We start from the raw sequence: 23,422 nt of genomic DNA on the forward strand, positions 1-23,422 counted from the left end.
GTATTTATGTATACATAATAAATAGGCCGCACACATATATTATGCAAACTTTTTTTGGATGCGATTTATCATGATTAATCGTTTGACAGCAATAATATAAATGCTTATATATACACAATTGTAATGTTTAGATCAGAAGAAAAAAAGTCTAAAAAAATAAAATTATATTTTTATATGATATAAATGCTTTGATCAGAATTATTACAGGATCATTTTTAGACCAGAAAAGATTTTAGTTTAGATGAAAAGATAAGGATATTTAAAATATTATATAAATGTTTAGATCAGAAGAAAAATTATCTAAAAACAAAGATAAAAATGATATATTATCAGAAGCAACAGAAAAAAAAAAATATATATAAAATCATATAAATGCTTTGAACAAAAGACAAAAATAATTAAATATATTGTAGGATAACATTTAGATCAGAAGGAAAAAGGTTTTTCTATTTTAGATGAAGAAAAAATTTCAAATATATTATAGAAATGTTTAGATCAGAAGATGTGAAAATATATACATTGTTTAGATCAGAAAAAAAGGATCTAAAAAGATAAATACAATATATATATAAATAAAATGCTATTATGAAATAATAATATACTGTTATTATTAATAATGTCTTTATTATTAATAATAATGTTATTATTAATAATGTGTAGATCAGAAGACCCCCCCCCCCTCAAAAAAAAAAAAAAAAAAAAAAAGAAGCTTGCATCACAAAGGGAAATTATATAACATTTATACATAATATTAGCTCTTTTATTCACACTGAGTGGATTCTTTCAACATTCCTTTTATCAAGACATGCTGAAACGGTCAACAACGCCCCTGAATTTGTCCAATTTAAAGCTCTACAATAGTTTGTTTACATTTCGAAATCACCATCAGAGCACCCATCAAAACATCACCTTGACATGATCATGCAGCAGCGCTACTGTCAACACAAATGTTGCATCAGTTTTAACAGCACAGCCTCAAGAAAGACTTTGGCTGAAATGGTCTGCTTTTGAAATCAAGTGGTTTTAACACATTCGGTTAGTCCATGTCCTGCATTGTCACACGCTACACCTTCCAACTGCTCAGACACTACATCTAAGCTCCTCCAGCGAGACATTTATGCAACAGAATAAGCAAATATGAAATGTAACCGGAAGCAGATAGTCTGATTAGCATGCGTTGTTAGGCAACATCCTCTCAGCAATGAGTGGGAGGAGATGAAAAGCTCTGTAGTGAATATAGTGAACAATTCAGTGCACTTGAAATGCTAAAAACACCTCAAAAACAAACCCCAGACTTAAGGAAATGTCAAACAGAGTGGTTTTATTTATATTTATTTTAGCTTTGTACATTTTTATATGACATTTAATACACCTACAGTACATTTAAAATGACTAAAATGAACGAGGCACAACCAAATATGATTTCATCATATTCTTCAAATATGGGTTTCGGCAGAAGCGAACTCAGCAAATAAACGTTGCCTGACATCTTGCAGCAAAACGGGAGGGAAATCAAAAATAAATAAAAGTTGGTGTGTAAATAAGTCCCTTTAGGGCTAAATATTGGCACAGAGAATGATATCCAAATTGGAAAAAGTGTATATGTTCAATCATAAACTCTATAAGCTACACACTGCTAGACATCCGCCTTCACAGTAGCACCAGTATACATAGGACAACCTAATCCCACGTACACGATAAAAGAAAAAAAGCGCTCAATTTCATTTAAACTTGGCTTCAGACTCGACATGTCCACTAGAACAGTTATGTGCATATTGAATTAAGTGCAATTGTTGCTAACTTTGTGCACAACCAGAATAAAAACAAACATGTACCATAATATTACATAAAAATAAAATAAAATACAAGGAACTAAAGCCTTTGTAACAAATGGCACATATTCAATCTGATAACTGTCAGGACAAAGAAAAAAAAAGAAAAGTAGTACAAAATGCAGACATCGTCATGATTACGTGAGCAGGATTCACATGTTATTCAGCTCCAATAGAGTCTGTTCCAACATCTGGTTCATATCGAGGTTCTCTTCTTTAGCATGTGAGAGTTTCTCTGTTAGAACATCAAGTGAAAGACACGTTAATAATTTCAGTGCAAAGCATGTAGGGAATAACATGCAGTGGATGCCTTGAGCATTGAACATACATAGTTCACACGCTCAGTTCATGCTTTCATACAAGTATCCATAACTGGGATACACTATATACACACAGTGATATACATGTGTTAATATATAAATGAAAGACGGACACAGTTAAAGAGTGCTGACTCTTGCATAAAGCAAAAGGCATTAGATGACATCCTGATTAAAGTGCTAGCCATCCATTAGCCACATGCTGCCTTCAAGATCTGGGACGAGTTCGGAAACTGCAATTTATTGATTTTGGGTTGCAATAAAATGGATGCATTGGTCAATTTATTTTTCACTGAACAGGGTGTTTTTTCTCTTGTCTTTTCCCGACATAATTCAGCGCAAATGATAAACTAGAATTTAAAATTAAATACTATTAAATATAAAAAGTGTAAACAAAAGTCAGGACGTTTCTTTCCTTGAGAATTAAGCTCAGGAAAAGTGATTTATGGGAAAAAAAATAAAAAGGTGTATTTTTTTTTATTTATATATGCGCACAAAATATTTTTTACCTATAATTTCATATACATTTAAATTTATATTAAATTTGTAATATATAGATTAAATATTTAAATAGCAGTATATTAAGTTACACAATACTATAGAATATTTAAATACTATATAAATATTTAAAATAAAAGGTTGGCAATTTTTTTTTGAACAGCAATTAGAAAAACTATTTAGTAGACAAAGTATTTAAACTAAATAGTTTAAATTAAATAATGAAATTCAATAGTACACAAAATGCAACACCAATGTTATTTTGTGGAACCCCCCCCAAAAAAAAAAAAAAAGGCAACCAGCTTCAGCAGATTTGAGTTCTCAACTTCTTGTTTTAAGTTTATACAACAAAAAGTTGAGAAAACTCAATCTGCTGAAGCTGATTGCCTTAAACGTTTGTTTGCTCAACTTTTGTTTTGTTTAACAGCGTTGTAATTATCTTTCCAACATGACTTGAAGGCAGCAAGAGTGTAACTTACAAAAACATGTTCCTTGAACTTTCATTCACAACAGCATTCATTTTAGACACCACTTTTTGATAAGAACCAAAAAATTCAGTCCACACTGGTTTTAGTCCTCATTCAAGGCCATTCTTAGCTCGTTAGAGAGAAGGCGGTTTTTCTCGAGTTGCTGGTAGAGATGGTCTACAGGAGCGGCAGCAGATTAAGACGAGAGAAAGAGAGAAACACAGAAAGAACAGAGTGAAGAAGAAATGAGAACAGCTGCAGGTTAGTAGCATTCCACTCAGACTCAAACCGACCTGGAGGAGCTGATGATTCAGACGGATCAGACAGAAGGACACCGAGCTCATTTACTCACTAGCAGAGCTCGACAATAAGAGCGGCCCAGTGTAACAGTCATACAGTGAGGTGTGTGCGGTTGATGGACAGCATAGACGAAGTTGTCGCAAAATTGTGAAAATTACTTAAATCTTGGAAATGTTGAACAAATCATTAGTCTAAGGAAGTATGCAAATCACTGTATGCAATCATTATACCTATATTACAGAACTTCAGCTATTAGAAAAGAGAGCTTAATTTATGTAAATTAAAAATGAATTTATGTAAATTAAAGTAAATTGCTTTATAATATACACATTATAATTTGTATAATTTATAATGTAAATTACTATAACCCTGGCCGACAAAACCAGTCATAAGTAGCACGGACATTTGTAGCAATATTTAATACATTGTATGGATCAAAATTTATAGATTTTTCTTTTATGCCAAAAATCATTAGGACATTAAGTAAAGAATGTTCCATGAAGATATTTTGTAAATTTCCTACTGTAAATATATCAAAACTTGATTTTTGATTTGTAAAGACAACTTTAAAAAGGCAATTTTCTCAATATTTAGATGTTTTTTGCACCCTCAGATTCCAGATTTTCAAATATTTGTATCTCGGCCAAATATTGTCCTTATCATAAACCATATATCAATGGAAAGCTATTTTTTATGCCACAAAGCAAGCAGAAGAAAAAACCCTCATTGTATATCCCTTACTAGCATTGGAATGACATTCACCGAACTTGGATTTGAATTCTCAAGCCTTCGTAGAATATGTAAACAGAAGATTAGGAGCTAGAGCTGACTGAGAAAACAAAAATAGTCATCTGTTCTCACTAGTGACAACACATGCATTTGAAGTTTAAATACTCAAAGCACTTAAAATAAAAAAGCTTTAATATCAAATTTATATACACATTTTACGGCTTTAAAAAAAAAAAAAAAATGTTGAACTATTTTTAGATATCTATTGCAACACTGTTCTCCTACAGTAAAAAGTGGGGAATTTGTTTACAGAGTACATAATATAAAAATGTAACCTTTACATTTTCTGAAGAAATGGTTGCTAGGGTGCTCCGTCTATTATATTCTCACAAGTCTGAGATCTTTCCTCAACACACAGTACAGTGTGATACATGATTCATTTTCAGAGTTAAATACTTATTTCATATTTTAGTGGTTTGTTTAAAACCACAACCCTAACTATTAGTGATGCTAGCTATTCTCAAACCGAGAGAATAGGTTTAACACCACATTTACTATTACCACAGCTTATAAATGACAGGTAATCATGCGGTTTAATGAAGTGACGTTAAAACAATTGACCGTCATCTTTTACCCTGAGAAAACCTGATTAAACAGCCACAGAAATTTGAATAGTAGGAGAGAATGAATTTGCCTAACATGTAAATATGGGGAAACCGACATGCAGCGCTTTAGGAACGTTCCCCACATGAAGAGATGGCCTTTATTAAACCCTTAACAAACAAGAGCTTGCTTGATATAACATCTCATACAATAACCATAGAAGAAACCCGTGACTTCTACCAGTGCTTCTGACTTTATTAGAGCCACAGCAATAAAAGCACATAGAAATGAAAAGGAAATAAAGAACAAAAGTGAGACGTTTACATAGTTTTACATAAAGCCGAAAGAATTAAAGGTTCTGTACAAGAAGAGATGGATAACAAAACACAAATGTAGAGGGATGAGAGGAAAAGAAAGGCTGGAAAGAGCAGAGTGACGTCGTTCAGCCGGCGGGACGCGTCTTTGATGAACAATTTATCTGCGTGGGGGGAAAAAAAGTAAGAAAAAAGGTGATGGAAGGGACAGAGAAAGCCATCAAACACAAGAAGAGGGAAGAAACCACCACACAGAGGAGCCACGATGCTGCTTATTCGTTAGAAAGAGTCTCCATTGATCTGATTTCAGAAACGTCTCCGGCTAACGCTAATGCTGAATGGTCATAGAGGGGAGCCAAACAACCCTACGGCTGACTTACCAAGCAGCTCACGCTCCTAAACAACTACTACATAGGAGACAACATCCTACGATCAGAGAGCATCTCTACATGGCAGGCTTTGGGCCCGTCTTCTGAACAGAAGACGACCTTGTTAGTAGATGAATTTACACCAGAGGAGAGGAAACACCACACACAGGAAGTCACTGAGAATGAAACGCTTCCCACTGTAAAACTGCATTTCACATGCTTTGGGGTTAAGACTCCACAGAACTGCCAGTAGGGCTGGGTGAAAGTCCATCTTTCTATATTATTGTGTGCTTTAAAATGAACCAATATCCTGAATATTATTAGCATTCCTAAATATAGTTAACTGACTAAATCCCTGTTTGTTAATATACACCTTTTAAGTTTGGGGTTGGTAAGATTTGTGTTTTTGAAATTCCCATGTTCACTGACGCTGCATTTATTTGATCAAAAATAGAGAAAAATCATGAAATTAAATAAGTTAATTTAAAATAACTTTATTTGAATTAATTATTTTAAAATGAAATTTATTACTGTGATGTAAAGCTGAATTTTCAGCATCATTACGCCGGTCTTCAGAGTCACATGATCCTTCAGAAACCATTCTAATATGCTGATTAAGAAACATTTCTTATGTTGCTGAGTTTAATTAATTTTTCTTATTTTTGTAAAATAAATCATAATATATATAGCTTTAAACAGAACAGTAATATTTTGTAATTTATAAAGTTAGTCAATTCTAAACAATTAAATGCATCCTTGCTGACGAAAAATATTAGTAATGTTTAATAATTTAATGCATTCATTTTATGTTTATTAATTTACGTTATAACTTTTGAATGGATGTGTGCACATCCATTCAAAAAAAAAAAAAAAAAAAATTTTTTATATATATATATATATACACACATATGTATAAATGTGTATATGCTCATATCATATACACACACATATACACTAATATATATATATACACATACGCATAATATAATATACATACACACACCACACATACATAACAAAATATAAATAAACTAACTTTTAAAGCAATCTCACCCAGCCCTAGTACTAACCAGAAATGTTTTTACCAAACTTTGAGTTAGGAGTTGTTCTCTCACAATATTATTTCAAATGAAGTAATACAATAGTTATGAATTCAAATCACAAAACACCTATACACTGACTCTACAAGTCATGGCCTTAACATTAAGACCCATGGACAAATTTGCAATAAGCAAATACTTCAAATACCTCAAATAACAGTACAGGAACCATAAGCCTTGTAGAGTTACAGAGATAGAGTTTTTAAACAGAGGAAAGAGGCATAGTGTGTGAACTGAAGATATAAGACCTTTTTTAGATCGGGTGAGAGGGGGATTATGGGTAATGGGGGAGGGGCACAGGCACAGGCAGAGACCGTAGATGAATTACATTGAAGTCATGTCGTTGAGAGCGTGGTCCAGCTCCTCGCTGATGGCTTTGTACTTGAGTTTCTGGGAATATAACTCATCTATTGGGATTCGGGACGGTGTATTTGATGGAGGGGAGACAGAGGAGGGTGGAGAGGAAGAGGTGGAGGGAAGGGATAAAAACAGGTGCAGGAGTGAAGCATCCAATCCAGCGGCAAGACGAGCCCCGGTGAACCGAGTGACAGACAGCGAGAGAGTGACGTGAAGACACAGAGAGAGAGAGAGAGTGGAGGGAAAACAGAAAATAAAGTTAAGGAGGAATGGAAAGAAACTGAAACAAGGCAAAGACCATGACAGATCCATCAGAGTCACCGTAAAACACCAAACAGGGTCGCTCACAGATCACTTACTGAACAAGATGTTAAATTAATTGTCATTATTTATTCACTCAAGTCGTTCAAAACCTGTAGGACTTTAATTGTTCAGTGGATAAGTCATTAAGTCGTAATTTATTGTATAAATAATTATACAATGCCTTCTACTGCCTCAAATAAAATTTTTCTTCGTGATATTTAGTGCAAGTTAATCAGGAAGTGACTATTTTGTTCTCTTCAACTAATTGGAAATGGTGCTTTATTCGCAAATGTTTTCTACAATATTCCAATTTTGCGCACAAGTTTAATTCGTAACTTTGGAAACAAAGCTATTGACTACTTTTACAGTTCTTTCTGTAAGGTTGTGTTTTAACATGCCAATAATATGAAATAAATGCATTTTAAATTTAAAATATTTTTGAAAGAAGTCTCTTATGTTCACCAAAGCTGCATTTATTTGATCAAAAATACAGAAATCACTATTTAAAACAACTGTTTTCTAGTTTAATACATTTTAAAAATGTAATTTATTCCTGTAATGCAAAGCCAAACTTGCAGCATCATTTCTCCAGTCTTCAGTGTCACATGATGCTATAGAAATCACCCTATTCTGATTTGCTGTGCAAAATAAAACAGTCAACTTAGAAACAGTTATGCAGCTTATTTTTCTGGAACTCGTAATGCGTTTTTTTTTTTTGGATTCTTTAATGAATCGAAACAGCATTTATGTAAAACAGAAATCTTTTGGAACAAATGTCTGTACTGTAACTTCTGATCAATTTAATGCGTCCTCTCTGAATAAAACTATTTCTTACGTGAAAAAAACCCAGAACAGTTATATTACAGTTAAATATTCCTTCACTGTGCTTTTATTGTCATTTTGGGACTCATTTTCAGTTCTCAGTATGGGAAAGGAGCACTCTGGGAATTCATATGTGAACTCTTTGTTCATGTTCCACAGAAATAAATGAAATCAAACAGGTTCGACGTGAATGCGAATAAACAGTTCTCATTTTTGGATGAACTATCCCTGTTAAGGTTCTTACTGATGCCTCTCTGACTGGGATGTTGAATTATCACAGATACATTAACAAAGTGCAAACACGGCGGTACAGTTATGAAAATGAACTTGGGCTTGTGTAAATCCAAATACGAGAAGAACAGGAGAAGACTATTTAACAGCAGCTCATAAAAGCCTAATCAAGTTTAAATGCTGCGTGTAATTGGACCTCAGTAACACGAGTGTCATCTTACAAAACAATGTGAAGTCTGTGTGTGTGGATCAGCACGATGACTGGTCTCTCCGAAAGAGGTAATGCTTAATTGTGCGACTGAACCGATAACGGAAGCTGAAAGGCGGCCAGTAGGGCAGAAGGTTTTAGGAACAGAATGATGATAGAGAAATAAAAGTCTGAAAGCTTTATGACCTGAAGCGAAAGGAGTAGTCGCTCTGAATACTTCACAATCACACATAAGAATGAAAATTTGACAGGGGCTGAAATGACTCGAATGAGTAAAAGTCGTACCTTCAAGGTCATCAATGGTCTTCTCAAGCTTGGCGACTGACCTCTCAGAGAACTCGGCACGGGTCTCGGCCTGCAGCAGAAATAAATTATTGAGACTGCTGGGACAGTCATTTGTAGCTAATAAACCATTTAAATGCCCAGAACTGGTAAGAAAAAACCCAAATCAGATAAGTTATTACTGTGTGTGACATATACATAGTAACAGTGAGCTGAAACTATTCATATAGTGATATAAGACTTGATATGCTAGGCTCCCCTGGACAGAAGGATGACTAAATATCATGAAAGATGTTCATACCTCCTTTAGTTTGTCAGTGAGGACCTTGATCTCCTCCTCGTATTTGTCTTCTTTCTGTGAGTACTGCAGACATCATAAGAGGGACAGACGTCAAAACACAAACCAGCACATGAGCATTTAACACTACATTAGCACTCCGCTCAATAACACACGTAAGCTTTGTAAATGCACATATACCAGATTTTTTTCCCCCTCCAATTCTCATATCTAGGACTGACCACTTCCATTTACAAAATGACGACATCATGGACAGTGTAGTCAATATTCAATAATATCTAGGTTGGATACATAACAGTGGCTTAAGCATCAATAAGTTTAAGAGTAGCTCTCACTGTAGAAATATAAATAAATATTTATACATACACACAAAATGATGTTAAACCATAACAAATACATAACATAATATAAGTACACACACACACTGTGCAACCCATAGTTAAAAACTGCCGACAGGTAAATTACCAAAGATATGGGACTATTTTCACAGACGAATGTGTGTTAATTCGTGTCTTTAATATGTACTAGGGCTGTCAAATTGATTAAATAAAAAAAAAAAAAAAAAAAAAAAAGCACCCAAAATGTAATTTGAGTATATACTGTGTACATTTATATTCACACACACACACACGTATATATATTAAGAATAGACTTCATCTGCTAAAGTCTACGGCAGATGCAGATATTCATACATGCGTATAACTACAGGTGCAGAAACAAAGTTAGCTTGCTCTGAAGGTCCTTGCACACAGAGTCCGAAATTTTTGTACGCGTTTTTCATATTTTTCGCATTCGTCATCCTTGCCTATCAAAATGCTTGCTATGGATGCGAAAACGCAGAAAATCAAACCTGGTTAGATATTTTTTTTTTTTTGACGGGCGAAAGTTTCGGAGGCCGTCAACGTGAGGTCATATTTATTTGCGAAAACTTCAGACTCCATGTGCAAGGACCTTGACTCTTAACCAGATTTCACTTTAACAAGATTTTAATGGTTATACAGAAAGCTTCACCAGAATGACCAAGTAAAAAAACAACAACAACGCTACGCTGAATCTGATGCACCAGTTAGACCAGCACCGCAACAGCACAAATCAGAAAAATTGTTAAAAAAGCAAGAAAGCACACAATTTAACCCCTCATTGACATACAGACAAAGATGGTTTGTAAAACATAGAAACACTGGTTATCCCGGTTTGTTGAGGAGGAAGGGTGGACGGTGCGTCTGGGAGAGCAGCAGGAGCACACCTACCTTCTCAGCCTGGGCTTCCAGGGACTTCAGGTTGTTGGTCACAGTTTTCAACTCTTCCTCAAGCTCAGCGCATTTGCTGGTGTTTTACACAGAACACAGAGGAGAGGAGGAAAGGTACATTGAAAGGAGGAGAACCAGAAGCAGGTTGGAACAGAGGGACATCAGGGAACCGGAAGAAAGGAAAGAGGAAGAAAAGAAACAAAAACCCAAAATCAATCAAAACAGGGATGGAGGACAAGGGGAACCCAACGTCCCCTTAACACAGCAGGAATGTGCCATGATGACGAATTGAAGTCTACATAGCTGCTGCATGCAAGTTGTTAGGAGTGACACCGTATGAGAAGAAATCAAATTGCAGCATTCCTGCCAAGTTAGAAGGGCGTGAAACAAAAACAAAGCGATGGACCAAATAAAGCTGCACGGGTAGCAAGCAAGGGAAACTGTGCGTCTTACAGAGTACACACGGTTAGATGTATGTGACCTAATGACTGGCATGCAGTACCTGTTCTTCTGATGCCTTTAATGACTTATAGGTTTGGTCCAACACTCGAAGCTCATCCTGTGATCTTCGAAGGCATCTGTTAGTGTGTGCAGAGGGAAGGCCATTCCAAACACGGGCCACATGCAAGTTAACAGTGCATGCAAAAATCAAACAAGACAACGAAAACAAGAAACAGGAATATGACGCAAGTATTAGCCATTAGCAATATGGTAGTAAAATTCTTAGGTGATGTACACACGGGATGCATTGTTGTGTTACATCTAAGCTACTGTTGGTATGTTGGTATGGTATGCAAACTTAAGAGTCAGGATCGGAAGTAGAAGGTCACTGAAGTATTTTCTTCTATCGTTTAATGAATAATTTGTACGCAGACATACAACTTATTGACCTACTGTTTTTTTACAGATACTAGATAGTAGGGACGTGAGCATATTTGTACACAGGCATAGATCACAACATCTGAGGATGCCCTTTTAGAGAAAATTCATTTCAAGTTAAAAATAGTGTTACGTATGACACGTCAATTTTAAAACAATGGACCAATCAGGAAAAGCTGGAGGCAGGACAAGCAGAGCACACAGAGTGCTGACTAAAGTAACATTTATATGTCAGAAGAGGTTCTTATACTGGTTGGACTGTATGACAGAAACCAATGTCATAAAAAGTAATAATCAGTTACTGTGAAGCTGTAGTCATTAATACATTTTGCATTTATTGGCCTCAGAAAGTAAGGGGGTAGTTAGCGTCTCATGTATTCTGTGTGTATGTCTCCTGACAGAATCTGTAAGGGCGTGTGAGTGTGTGAAGAGAGTCAGGCACATGCATTAATATGAATGTGTATGTGTGTAGGTTTGTGCAGACATGCAGAGGCAACAGGAAAGTCTCATACCTCTCATTCAGCTCAGCACGCTCCTCTGTGCGCTCCAGCTCAGCCTCAACGATCACCAGCTTACGGGCCACCTGCGCACACACAGGCCAGATCATGGGACAGTTACATACTTGTACTTATAGCTAATATAAAGAGGGGACACTTTCTATACATTAAATGAGACAAAATGAAAACATGAAGGGAAAAAAGACAAAACATGACAAAAAAAATAAACATACAAGACAAAAACTAAAGTAATAAATCACCAGAAAAAAAAGGAACAAAAAGGCAAAACTAGAAAAAAAAAAAAAAAAAAAAAAAAAAAAAACTAAGGCAAGACAATCAAAACCAAAAACCACAAAGCTATATTTGATCAGATTACAAAACTTTTTAAGCTTATGCTGAACTGCAAGCATCTGCTTGCTCACATTTTAATTGTGAAAGGTCATGTGAATAGGCAGGAAGTAATTGGTTTCTTTTTTTTTTTTTCTGTGCGCGCATGTATGCTTTGGTGGCTGAGAAAACCTGCCTCCTCATATTTGCGGTCGGCCTCCTCAGCAATGTGTTTAGCCTCCTTGAGCTGGATCTCCTGGATCTCCATCTTCTCCTCATCCTTCAGAGCTCTGTTCTCAATGACCTTCATGCCTCTGGAAGGAGGAAGCAAGAAATGGAGTGAAAGAGAGAACAAATCTCTATAGCATCACTAGGACTCAATTTGGATCAATAACTCGCTACAAATTACATTCAAAGCCGCCAACTTGCCTGCAGTTAAGCTCTGGGATCAAAGACAGTTTTAACTTCTAAACCCATGTTTTCTTGTATTGTCAGTCAGAATAGATGAATGGGAGGAAAAAAGCACTTAAGAGCTACACCAGGTCTCGGTACAGAGTGGTTCTATACAGGCATGCTGGGCTGGAGACAGAGGGACTCTGTGTGTGCAAACAAAGGAAGGGAAACGCAGCCTAGTGCCTCTACAAATTGTCGTTTATTCAGGAACCCAATGGCTCTACGCAAACAGCTCACGTCAGTTGTTTAGGCCAAAAACAGCATCACAAATACAACCAACTGCAATGTCCTTGATTTTTCTGCTATGTGCAGAGGCATTTCAAGGGCTTGTTAAAACTTTACAAAAAATGTATTGTTGGTGCAATTAAAAAGAAAAGACACTACACATATTGAATGTTTTATACTACAAGTCTTTGTATTAAAATAACACTTTCATTTTTATAGCATTATAAATTGTTCAATAACTTATTTTATTGTTAAAAAAATAAAACTTGTTAAAATAAAAATAAAATAAACAAAAACACAATTGAAAAGCAATAATAATAATAATAATAGCGATGCTTGCCTAAACACAACTACGATTACAAACTACTCATGTAGGGTCGCTGTGCTGGTGATTAGAAAATTACATGGACTTCCCTCAGCGCACACAAACAGTCTTTATGCAGGGCACCAGATGTGTGGTGCAGGCTAGGATGTGGCAGCATGTTGTCATTTCAATAGCAACACATCGGTGGAGCCACACACAGTAACCACAGTCACTGCGAGAGGGGGAGGAACGGGGTGTGGACTGCTCAACTGACTCGTTCTGCTTCAGTGAATCAGGATGATGGTCCTACAGAATGCCACAGTTGACGGCATTGTACTTCACAATACCACGGTATGCTATAGCACTGTACATATACTGTATATACTAGGGCTTGGCAGCATGAACAAACTCATACAAGAAATGCAGTTATAAAATGTTTGGTCATTTATTTTATCGATCGATTTAATTTTTTTTTTTTAAATAAGCATGAGATAATGAATGCATTTGGACATTCCAGAGAATTAAATACTGAAAGGTCCTTCCTATCTTAAAAGGCAAAAACACCAAAAATAAATCTTTAATTAAAAAAAAAAAAAAAAAAAAAAAAAAAAAAGTGTCTTGAGGTGAATTAAAGTTCAAAAAAGGTTTATTCAATGAATGAGTCAATGAATCATTCACTCATTTGTTTAAGTTCATTTACAAACAAGATATTCACATTTATTCAGTTCACTCATAAGCGAAATGCAGTGTCTATTGCATTCATTTGGTTTCTTCAAACAAAATACTGTTCATTCAATTAATTTACAAGCAAGATACTGCGTTTAATCAGTTCGCACAAGAGAAATACCATTTGGTTCATTCACAAACAAGATTCTCAAGATTTGGTTTGTTCATAAATACAGTGTTAATTCAATTTGTTCATAAGCACGATACTGTCTTTATTCGGGTCACTCACAAACAAAGTTAGCAAGTTCATTCGATTCGGATCATTCACAAACGAGACAAAATGATTTTAGTCAGTCCGCTGATAAAGAAGATTCAGCATTATTTTCATTTGGTTCATTCACAAACGAGATACTGCATTCATTTGGTTGGTTCTCAAACAAAATACTGTGTTTATTCAGTTCGCTCACAAGCAAGATGTTTTGAGTTATGATTATTTCACTACGTATTAGGGTTGGGCGATGTCTACAAAATTGGCATCGGACGATGTCTACAGTGAAACATCACGATGGACGATGACATTGAGGGGCGGGAGGGAGGGGGGAGTTAGGGGGTGTGCCGGAAGCGTGAATCCATATTCAGAAAGACACAGGAAACGCATAACGATAGCTAACGGTTGCCTGTTACATTACAGTACATAAACTTTCACTTACCACATAAACAGAGTAAGGAGAGATGACTGAGGACCATGGTTAATGGTTTGCAGATCCTGAGCACCACTGACAAACATCTAATCTTGTAAAATGTGTGGCAAGTACTGCCGCTCCATAGTATAAACAGTAACTCGTGCGATCGCGAATCTCGAAAGTGAAACTAAAACACGATCGTGCGTTCAAAAACAGTTTCAGTGCCAGGCATAATAGCGGCTCCCTGATGTCTGCGATTATATACAATACAGTATAATTACCCAATGATATAACTGTGAGAGGAAGTATTGAAATGCGCATTTTCTCGTATTTATTCCCTTTAGGGGTTCCGTAGTACACAATTTTCTTTCCAAACACTGTATTGGGATGCGGCAGATTGTGTGTGTGTGCGTGCGTGTATGTGTGGGTGGGGGGGGGGGGGGGGTTGTTCTGTTGAGAACACGTTCATTTGATTCACGAAAGTGAAAATGCCAAAAGCGAACATGAATGATTCGCTCACAAAATTCCACTAATAGTCCTGCACAGTAAAAACCTTGCTGATATCCTCACAATTGTAAAGCAGGTTGTCAGTAGACTTTCTACCGCATTTCATTTCACTACACAATGGTATAGATTGTAAAGTGAGTGTCAGTGTACTGTACTAACCTCTCGCTCTCATCGGCAGCCTTCTCGGCCTCCTCCAGCTTCTGCAGGGCAGTGGCCAAACGCTCCTGTGCGCGATCCAGCTCCTCCTCAACCAGCTGGATACGTCTGTTCAGGGAAGCTACATCACCCTCAGCCTTGAAGAGCACAGAGGGACTGGTATAAAAGCGCAAGATCAGATGTTCACACACAATTCACACACAGTGTCACCTAAACCCCAAAAATGCTGACGGAACTTGTCAGGCTTGCATTTGTAACCAAGTTTTGGCGACGGTGTAATTTGGTCCTAAACGGCAGTACTAACTAGCTTAGCTTCAATTAAGATCTAATGAGACCGAGCGATTTCTTCTGCTGTGGTTGCACACATCATATAGCACATAATGACAGAAACACTAATGGATGAGACAGGACTAGGCCATTGGATCATTACCGAGCCTCTGGGACAACGTTAACAGGCGTTGGGAGGGAGTCCCAGCGGACCTACAGGTATTACACTGTCAAAGGGCAAACACACATGACCAGTGGAGATCTACAGGGTGCTCCTGATACCTGACAAACACACAAGCTGGATCATTTCAAACATACTTTTGCTGACTGCAGGGAAACTCAATGCTGCTTTATGAAGCTTGTGCTTTGATGTAGCAAACTTTTGCTGTAGTAAAGCCTCATACAGCAGTAGCTGTGGGTTCCTGGTGGACTGTGAAGCAGAATTGAATCACAGTTCCATTCTCACAATGCTAAATGCAATTAATACAATGCAACTGACAACACAATATAATACAATACAAGTAATGCGAGTTAGGTAATCAAATTACTTTTTTCAAATAACTAGTAAAGTAACGTGTTACTTTTTAAATTTACAAAAATATGTTTTTCAAAAAGTATAATTTACAGCATTAAATGAGTGATAATTATTTTAATACACATAATATGAACAATATACCATATTTTTCAGAAAATAAAAATGGCATTGTTGCGAAAACCCAAATCGGTGCGTCACATTTTATTATTACATTCAGTGCAAAATACCAATCAATAAAACGAAACGTTTACAAACATTATAAAGTATTTTAGTTCTTCACTCTACAATAAGTCATTTATATTTAATGATATTTAGAAGAGGAATGAAAAGTAGAATTTTTTGTGTGGAAATCAATTAAAAATAAACATCTACTGTATACACCAAGCCAAAACTAATGTGTAGTGTGTAGGAAATACACTATACAAATAAACCTAGGGCTCACATAACTCTCGTTTGCCACAAATTCAGAAGTGCACTTGTGAATTTTTTTGCATGCTTGCCGTTAGTTGCATTGAAAGTTGCTCCAATGATTAAAAATACAGTAACTGAAATATACCTAAATTAGTCAGAATCATACAGAATCTGAACTGAATTCAAATTAATCTGAGCATCTGTAGTGAAAGCCAGCCCTAATCAAGCTTATCTGCCACATTCATTTTGTTCAACTTTTGACATTTTAGACAATGTTAAGTCACCACTTTACATCCAATGTAAAATCTGGCCTATAAGACTGGCTTTTAACATAAGCTAAATTAATTGACTTGTATATTCCTAAGTATTTTACATATATAATATTGTTACACCATCTAAACATAAGTGCATATTTATGTTTTAATAGCATGCATAATAACTTCTGCTTAAGTGCCAGTCCAGTGATAAGCAAAGGCCTTCCACTAAAGGAACTACCTGGGTCAAAGTGCATGTTATATTGTCAGCTGAGATATGAAAAACTAGAAAGCAACACAGATAACCTTGACAGCCAGCATTGAACTGCTACATTTCCTTAAAGGGCCCGGAGTCCCAAGCATGCTCGTTTTGAAAAGACTGAGACTAATTATTAATGCCATGCTTCTATAGCAAACTAGAGCAATCACTGTTTATTTCAGCATGACTAAGGAGATTCCTATTGTATATGAAGATGCAGACTGGCCATATAAGGGAAAGTGCTAAAATGCTTCATGAGATGTCAACATACAGCCAGAAGCAGCAGCACCTCCTATTCATTACAATAAAACCACTACAGCTGAGCCTGCATAAACAGTTCTGTCCAGGATCACTACTTAACTGCTGTAGGCTATTAGCCTAAAATGATTACACTCAGAGGCTCAGAGCCTCTGGTCCAACGTAAATTGTCAAACAAGGACCTATTCACAGCGCCACAACTTACTTAACTAACTGGATTATAACCAGAATCTCCAATTACGACTGTCAACAATAGAACGGACTGAAAACACAGGGATGTGTTTTACACAGAGAGCAATCAGCAATCTCAAAGTTTGGGATGAAAACAACATGGTCTCTGTTGTTTAAACGTCCCGTTTCAAAACGTCCGACTCATTTCAGCGAATCGATTCGTTCGAACGATTCAGTTCAAAGAACCGGCTAAAAAACGACTCACTAATTGACATTCAGACGCAGGCTATTTGTCATCACATAGTCGCTAATATCCAGATTACATTGTTAAATGGGTGTTTTTAAATATAATTTCATGAGTCTTCTTAATTCAGTATGCAGTTTAGCTCATAAAATAACAATTCAGTTCAAACTATAGCATGAATTTGCATTAAGTAATCAAATTTAGTCTAAAATGTATTTTTAATCTCCCATCTGAAAAAAAACAAAAAAAAAAAAACAAGTGTCATTCATTCAGACCGATTTTATGATTGATAGGCTATCATTTCAGTTTACATTATCAGTTGGTTGTTGGCTCTTTGGGAATCGATTTCGTTCGAACGAAACGATTCCCGCCTGTCAATTCGCTTTATTAAGAGTCGGACAGGTTTAAAAGAGAGTCAATTAATTGTTTAGACCGTTCACAGCGTTTCAGTCAAATTCGTAAACTAATCAATCAGACCGATTAGGTGAACCGGTTCAACTGATTCATTTTCAAGATTCGACCCCGAATGAACGACTCGTTCGCATACAAATCGGATATCATTATTCAGCACCTTTAAACCACATCTACACGCGTCAGGTTATAATCACACTGGCAAATATTTAATTCGTGTCTCCTGTTTGTTGCAAGTAAGAAAAGAGAAGTTATTAAAAAACGGGCGTGATACGAATGTCGCAGTTTAACGGGCTGGTAAACAGCGCGTAGAGGGCGTCTGATAAATTCCGCACATCACCGTGCGCGCTATTGTATCCGTTCCGAACGCGACTGTTTAAATGAACTCACTCGCATCGGAACGCATGGAATGCGCGCGACGTTACACTGCAGCGCGTCGCATTTCTACATGCACTTTATACTTTGTATCATTCTGCGTTCTTACTGCTTCTCTGGCTTTCCTCTCGAGCGCCAGTTCCCTCTGCAGTTTCTCCGCTCTCTCTTCAGCACCGTCCGCTTGCTCTTGCAACAGTTTTATTTTCCGTTTGACTGCTTCCAGCGATGTAGCCGCCATTCTTATTCTAAATAAGCACTAAAAGCGTCGTCTATGAACGCGCTTCCTTCAGATGAACACAGCTCAGAGACGCTGCTGCCTCTGATCTGTGGTGACGCGAAGCAACGTTTCAGATCACACCGGAAGTAACCATGTTTTCATAGGCGAGCCCCAAACGACGTCATTACCATGAACTAGGGCTTATCTACCGCTTTTCAGCGATCAGTATTTCCATGCAAAACATTTAAGAGGTGAATGCAATGCATGTTTAATATGTTGCATGAAAGACTAATTTGATCAATTCATTTAAATAGTAGTTTATTTTAAAGTCATTTGGAGAATGTGTAAGATACACGTTTACATCCTGCACCTGCTGCACACCTGAATTCGTTAATCAATAGCCTGATGGGTAATTAACTATAGAGTGCTGGTGCTGAAACTGAGCAGCTAAATATGGAATAACTTCAGTGGGAGGGGGCGCGTTGTTCATTAGTCCTGTTGCGCCCTCTATAGGGATTATTACAGTATTGATCAGAGCTGACTCTGATATTGTATTTTTTTTCTGGACAATTATATTTTAATATATATATATATATATATATATATATTACATTATTATGATTATATAAATTTATTACTATTAAATTATTAAAAATATTATATTACTATTATATTTATATATAATTATATATATTTATATATTATTTCTAAACATTTTGATATTGTAATGCACAGACATTATGACAAAAAATATTATGGAAAATTATGACAACAGTAATTTTATACTTAGAATAATATTAAATTATTGTGATTATATTAATTTATTGCTATTAAATTAAATGCATTTATATTATAATATAATTGTTTAATATATTTAACATTCATTTATAATATTTAATAATTAATATTTGATTACTATTATATTTATATAATTTATCAACATTAAACAATAATATTATATTACTATTATATTAATGTTAAAACATATTTTTATTTTAAATTTAAATACAACCTATTTAGTGTAGTTCTGTTGATGCACACGAGGGGGAGTCCAAGTGTACACTTTTCAAGACCATAATACAAAGATCTATTATTTTAACACAACAAAAGTGAGTGAGAATCAGTTTCTACTCACATATGATCTTTTAATTCACTTTTTTATTTTATTTGAGATATCTCTTAATTATTGAATAACTCATGACGAATCAATAAAACGCAAAAATGACTTAAATTCAAATGAGGCTGAAGCTATGGTCAGAGGACTATATCTTGTATCATGCAAAGCTATACTAATACTTGTCAAGACTTTGGATCGTCTACTCATGCAGTTCTCAGAATACAGTTTAGTCTTAAAAGAATCAACGGCAGTTGTGAAAGAAAGACTTTCAGTCGATGAGTCTTTCTCAAGGCTAGAGCCCAAGGAGTGGGTCTGAGTCTTGACCATATAAAGCACTAGGCTAAATATAACAGCCTGCCTGCTCACTCTCTTCTGTCTTGGAATGCACGTCTTGTAATTTAAAATCGCGAATTGTGTATTTATGGTTGCATACCTATACTAATACACCATGTTTGGTCAGAGATATGCGGATTGTGTTTATAATACTATGCCATAGGTGACTTTTTGGCCATATAGTTCATTTATTTTGACGTCTGAGGAAAAAAAGAGCAACCTGGGTCCGAAAGCAATATTCACAACCATCCTCAAATATGAAAACAGACTCTTATCTGTAAATAATAAAGATGTGGCATGCCAAAAGTGTCAGGAAAAAGCTGCGTGAAGGCGGTGATGCTCCATGGCTACTCACATCTGCAGCTTTCTTCTCAGCCACCTCCAGTTTCTCCTGTGCATCTTTAAGAGCCTCGGAATATTTGTCGAGCTCATCCTCAGTGCCCTTCAGTTTCTTCTGCAGTGCTACGAGGTCATCCTCAAGCTGCGCGTGTTTGAGTGATTGATTGACAGCAGTGAGGAGCAGGAAGCAGAGTGCGCGCGTGGTGTGGCAGGCAAAAACATCGACAGAGAAAGAGATGGGAAGAAAGAAAAGTTAGGGAGATTCGGACAGGAACACAAAATACCTTGGTGGCGACCTCGTCAGCGGACAGGAGCTTCTCCTCGACGCTCTGGTACTCCTCAAGCACTTTATCACGCTCGTCCTCCGTTACGCGCAACCTCTTTTCCAACTGAATTAGTTCGTCTTCTAACTACACATGCATAAATGACAGTTTTCATAACAAATGAAGAAAACTTTTATTAGAAATGTCACTAAACATGTCTACTTTAAATACTAAACATGCTGTTTAACCCTTTCTTCTGTTTGTGATCTCGGAGACCCAAAGTCCTTTTTAATAGCTCAAAAATATACTTAACATGCATTTTATTTGCATTTGTTTTATTTTTTTACAGTGTGCTATGGATCATAGCTAGTCCTTAAAAGTTTGCGTACTTCATGATACCACAAAGGGTTAAAGCATCAATAGTAGGCTACTATCTACCAAACGAGTTTTAATTTGGTCAGAAGAATATTTGAAGGGAAAACACTAGGTTTTAATTTTGAAATTAGGCTACTACAGTCACAGTGTTAAAAAACAGCACACTAAAACAGTTGACTGAATGCTTCAGTTTAAGTAGCCCAATCCAAGAGTTAGGCTACAGCCTACTGTCATTATCTTATTCAACCATTTTGAATATAATTAGCCTGCTAATGATGAAAATATAGTTGAAACACTGAAAACTAATAAAAGCGAGTAGAAGTTACAGAAATAGGCCATTATTCGACAGTAAATAAAGACAGTATAGGCAAGTTAATCCTGTATCAATGGAACATTAAGGGTTAATGAATTAAAGGCTAGATGTTTCTGCATTATATGAGTGACAATAAAAGTTCATTGAAAAAAAAGGGTATTAATCGACACTGAAAAGTTTAATTCTCGTACTCGTTACTTTTACCCTTCTTCTGTCACTATAAATCCACTCAGGCGCAGTAATAATCCATTTATCAAGTAGCTCGCGGGAACGGCGCGTGCGCGTGCGCGTTATGGATAACTTTTAAAAGTCCTCATAAAAACCGCAGACCTGTTTGCTCCTGTCCTCCGCTGCCTTTTTGTCTCCCTCAGCCTGCTCAGCTCTGTCCAAGGCGTTCTCCTTGTCGAGCTTGAGCATCTGCATCTTCTTCTTAATGGCATCCATGGCTGCTTATGGGTTGCTCGGCTGCAATAGAGAAATGTCCAGAGAGGAGCGAGGGTCAGAAGCGCTTGGGACTGTACGCAGAGCTGGAGTGCGAGCTCCCGCTCCTGTGCGCGCTCTCAAATACGCACTTTCACGGGAGGGGTGACTGAATTCCTTTGGACATTCAATACTTTTTTGGAAACAGCCGCATAGGGCTGCTTCTCCATGCCCCGCGTCTTTTTTTATGGATCTGAGAGGCGATTCGCTGCTGCTCGACATTTGACCGTTTATATGCCTATATAAGGGGTGTGATGGGCAAGGCGAGCTCCTCAAGACGTCTTCACACATACTGAGCGCGACGGATTGGAGCAGGACGCAGACGAGGGTCTCGAGACGAGTTTTCGACTTGACTCAGTGTCATCAAAACGCAACGCTTATTGAAGAAGACACAATCTTCTGAATTCATTTTATTATGGGGTTCAAAGAAAATGTTACAAAATATAAAAAATCAGCTTCTTCTTTAAGTAAAAAAAAAATATTATATTATATTCTCCTTTGATTTAATCCAGGGAAGTTTTTATCTGTGGGATCCTGAGGTGATATCATTTCACATTGATGTGATAAACAAGTTAGGTCAAAAGTAATCGAAAAGTAATCAGAAAGTAGTCTGATTGCATTACCTGATTACATTATCTGTAATTTAATGTAATTTTGATCATGTAATCTGAAATAAATATGGACTACAATTTGTGAGTAATCTACCCATGTCTCTCTCTCTCTCTCTCTCTCTCTCTCTCTCTCTCTCTCTCTCTCTCTATATATATATATATATATATATATGACACATCTCTTTAGCCAAGCATTCACATAATGTATCTCATAAACTTGTGCTTCAGTTACATCTGATCCAATTTTCATTCCTTTGCTTGGGTTGAACACATCATTTTTTGCTTAGTTGGAGCAGCAGCTACTCTAATTTCTCTCCATTACCTTCTCTGTTTCTGTAACTACGAATTACACAAGCTTCAGCCTGGATCCAGCCTTTACAAAGACCAGAGATGATCGAACACCTGAGAAGAGATGATGCCAACCCCCAGAAGACTTCAGATGATGCCAACCCTCAGACAACATACAACACCACCAAATTTTGCTATAAGTTTGATCGTAACATATAATCATTGCTGTTAACAGTGTTCAGCATCTGTTTGTTTAAATTACATTAACTGCTTGATTTTTACCGTACATTTCTGCCACATGGACATCAACTTGAGATAGTCACCACTGATAAGATACTACTAAATATAATGTAGAAACTTTAATTTTCTGTAAAGCTGCTTTGCAATGATTTTTATCTTGAAAAGCGCTATACAAATAAACTTGAATATATATATATAGATAGATAGATAGATAGATTAAAAACATACACATCCATTTATTAAAAAAAAATAAAAAATCATTAAAATCAATTAATTAATTAATTAAAAAAATAACTAGGCCTGAATGTCTCCTCAAAAATGTTTAGAAAATAAATAATTAATTATAGTATTTTTTGCAATCAAAAAGAATATATTTTGGAATTTATTGTAATAAAAAATAATTTACAATAACATTTTTAATTTCCCTGGCATTTTGTCCATCGGTATTGTCCTAAATAAGTTATTTGGGATAAAAGATCCATCAACCTCACAGAAAAGTGCTGAATCAAGAGTCCTTGATGACAGAATAACTCAAACTCTTATATTTCTGGACACTTTTAGACTCATTATAACTCATTATCAGTCTGGTCTGAGCCTTATCAGACCTCAAACGTGCCTTTGTTTCAACACTTCTACGTGATACGAATGAACAAAAACATTGCATGGGCTTATAATGTCATCAACA

General features: G+C 36.2%; 1 protein-coding gene across 10 annotated transcripts; it reads right to left on the minus strand.

Moving 5' to 3' along the window:
- Positions 1-1,300: 1,300 nt before the first annotated feature.
- LOC306868084 (tropomyosin alpha-1 chain-like) lies at positions 1,301-21,906 on the minus strand. Of its 10 annotated transcripts, XM_079414090.1 has the most exons (10): positions 21,449-21,708; positions 20,539-20,577; positions 20,184-20,270; positions 14,980-15,113; positions 12,179-12,296; positions 11,671-11,741; positions 10,280-10,355; positions 9,033-9,095; positions 8,735-8,804; positions 1,317-2,067 (listed from the first exon to the last, which is right to left on the minus strand). In XM_079414090.1, exons 1-10 carry the CDS (start codon positions 21,560-21,562, stop codon positions 1,985-1,987), a joined length of 855 nt encoding a protein of 284 aa, XP_079270216.1. In that variant the 5' UTR covers positions 21,563-21,708; the 3' UTR covers positions 1,317-1,984. The 10 variants fall into 10 exon arrangements, with proteins under 10 accessions (XP_079270209.1, XP_079270211.1, XP_079270212.1 ...); XM_079414083.1 differs by lacking the exon at positions 20,184-20,270 and having other exon boundaries at positions 1,301-2,067; positions 20,452-20,577; positions 21,449-21,906; XM_079414085.1 differs by lacking the exon at positions 20,539-20,577 and having other exon boundaries at positions 1,301-2,067; positions 20,184-20,309; positions 21,449-21,811.
- Positions 21,907-23,422: the final 1,516 nt, after the last annotated feature.

This window comes from Barbus barbus (genome assembly GCF_936440315.1).
Source record: "Barbus barbus genome assembly, chromosome: 50".
Classification (NCBI taxonomy): domain Eukaryota; kingdom Metazoa; phylum Chordata; class Actinopteri; order Cypriniformes; family Cyprinidae; genus Barbus; species Barbus barbus.

Bases quoted from the DNA above. Each gene is read 5' to 3' on its own strand.
- LOC306868084 (XM_079414083.1), bottom strand. From the start codon at position 21,562: ATGGATGCCATTAAGAAGAAGATGCAGATGCTCAAGCTCGACAAGGAG. The intron at 15,114-20,451 runs GTATTTTGTGTT...GTGCTCTTCAAG, and splicing joins CTGACGAGGTCGCCACCAAG to GCTGAGGGTGATGTAGCTTC. The intron at 12,297-14,979 runs GTTAGTACAGTA...TCCTCCTTCCAG, and splicing joins GCTGCCGATGAGAGCGAGAG to AGGCATGAAGGTCATTGAGA.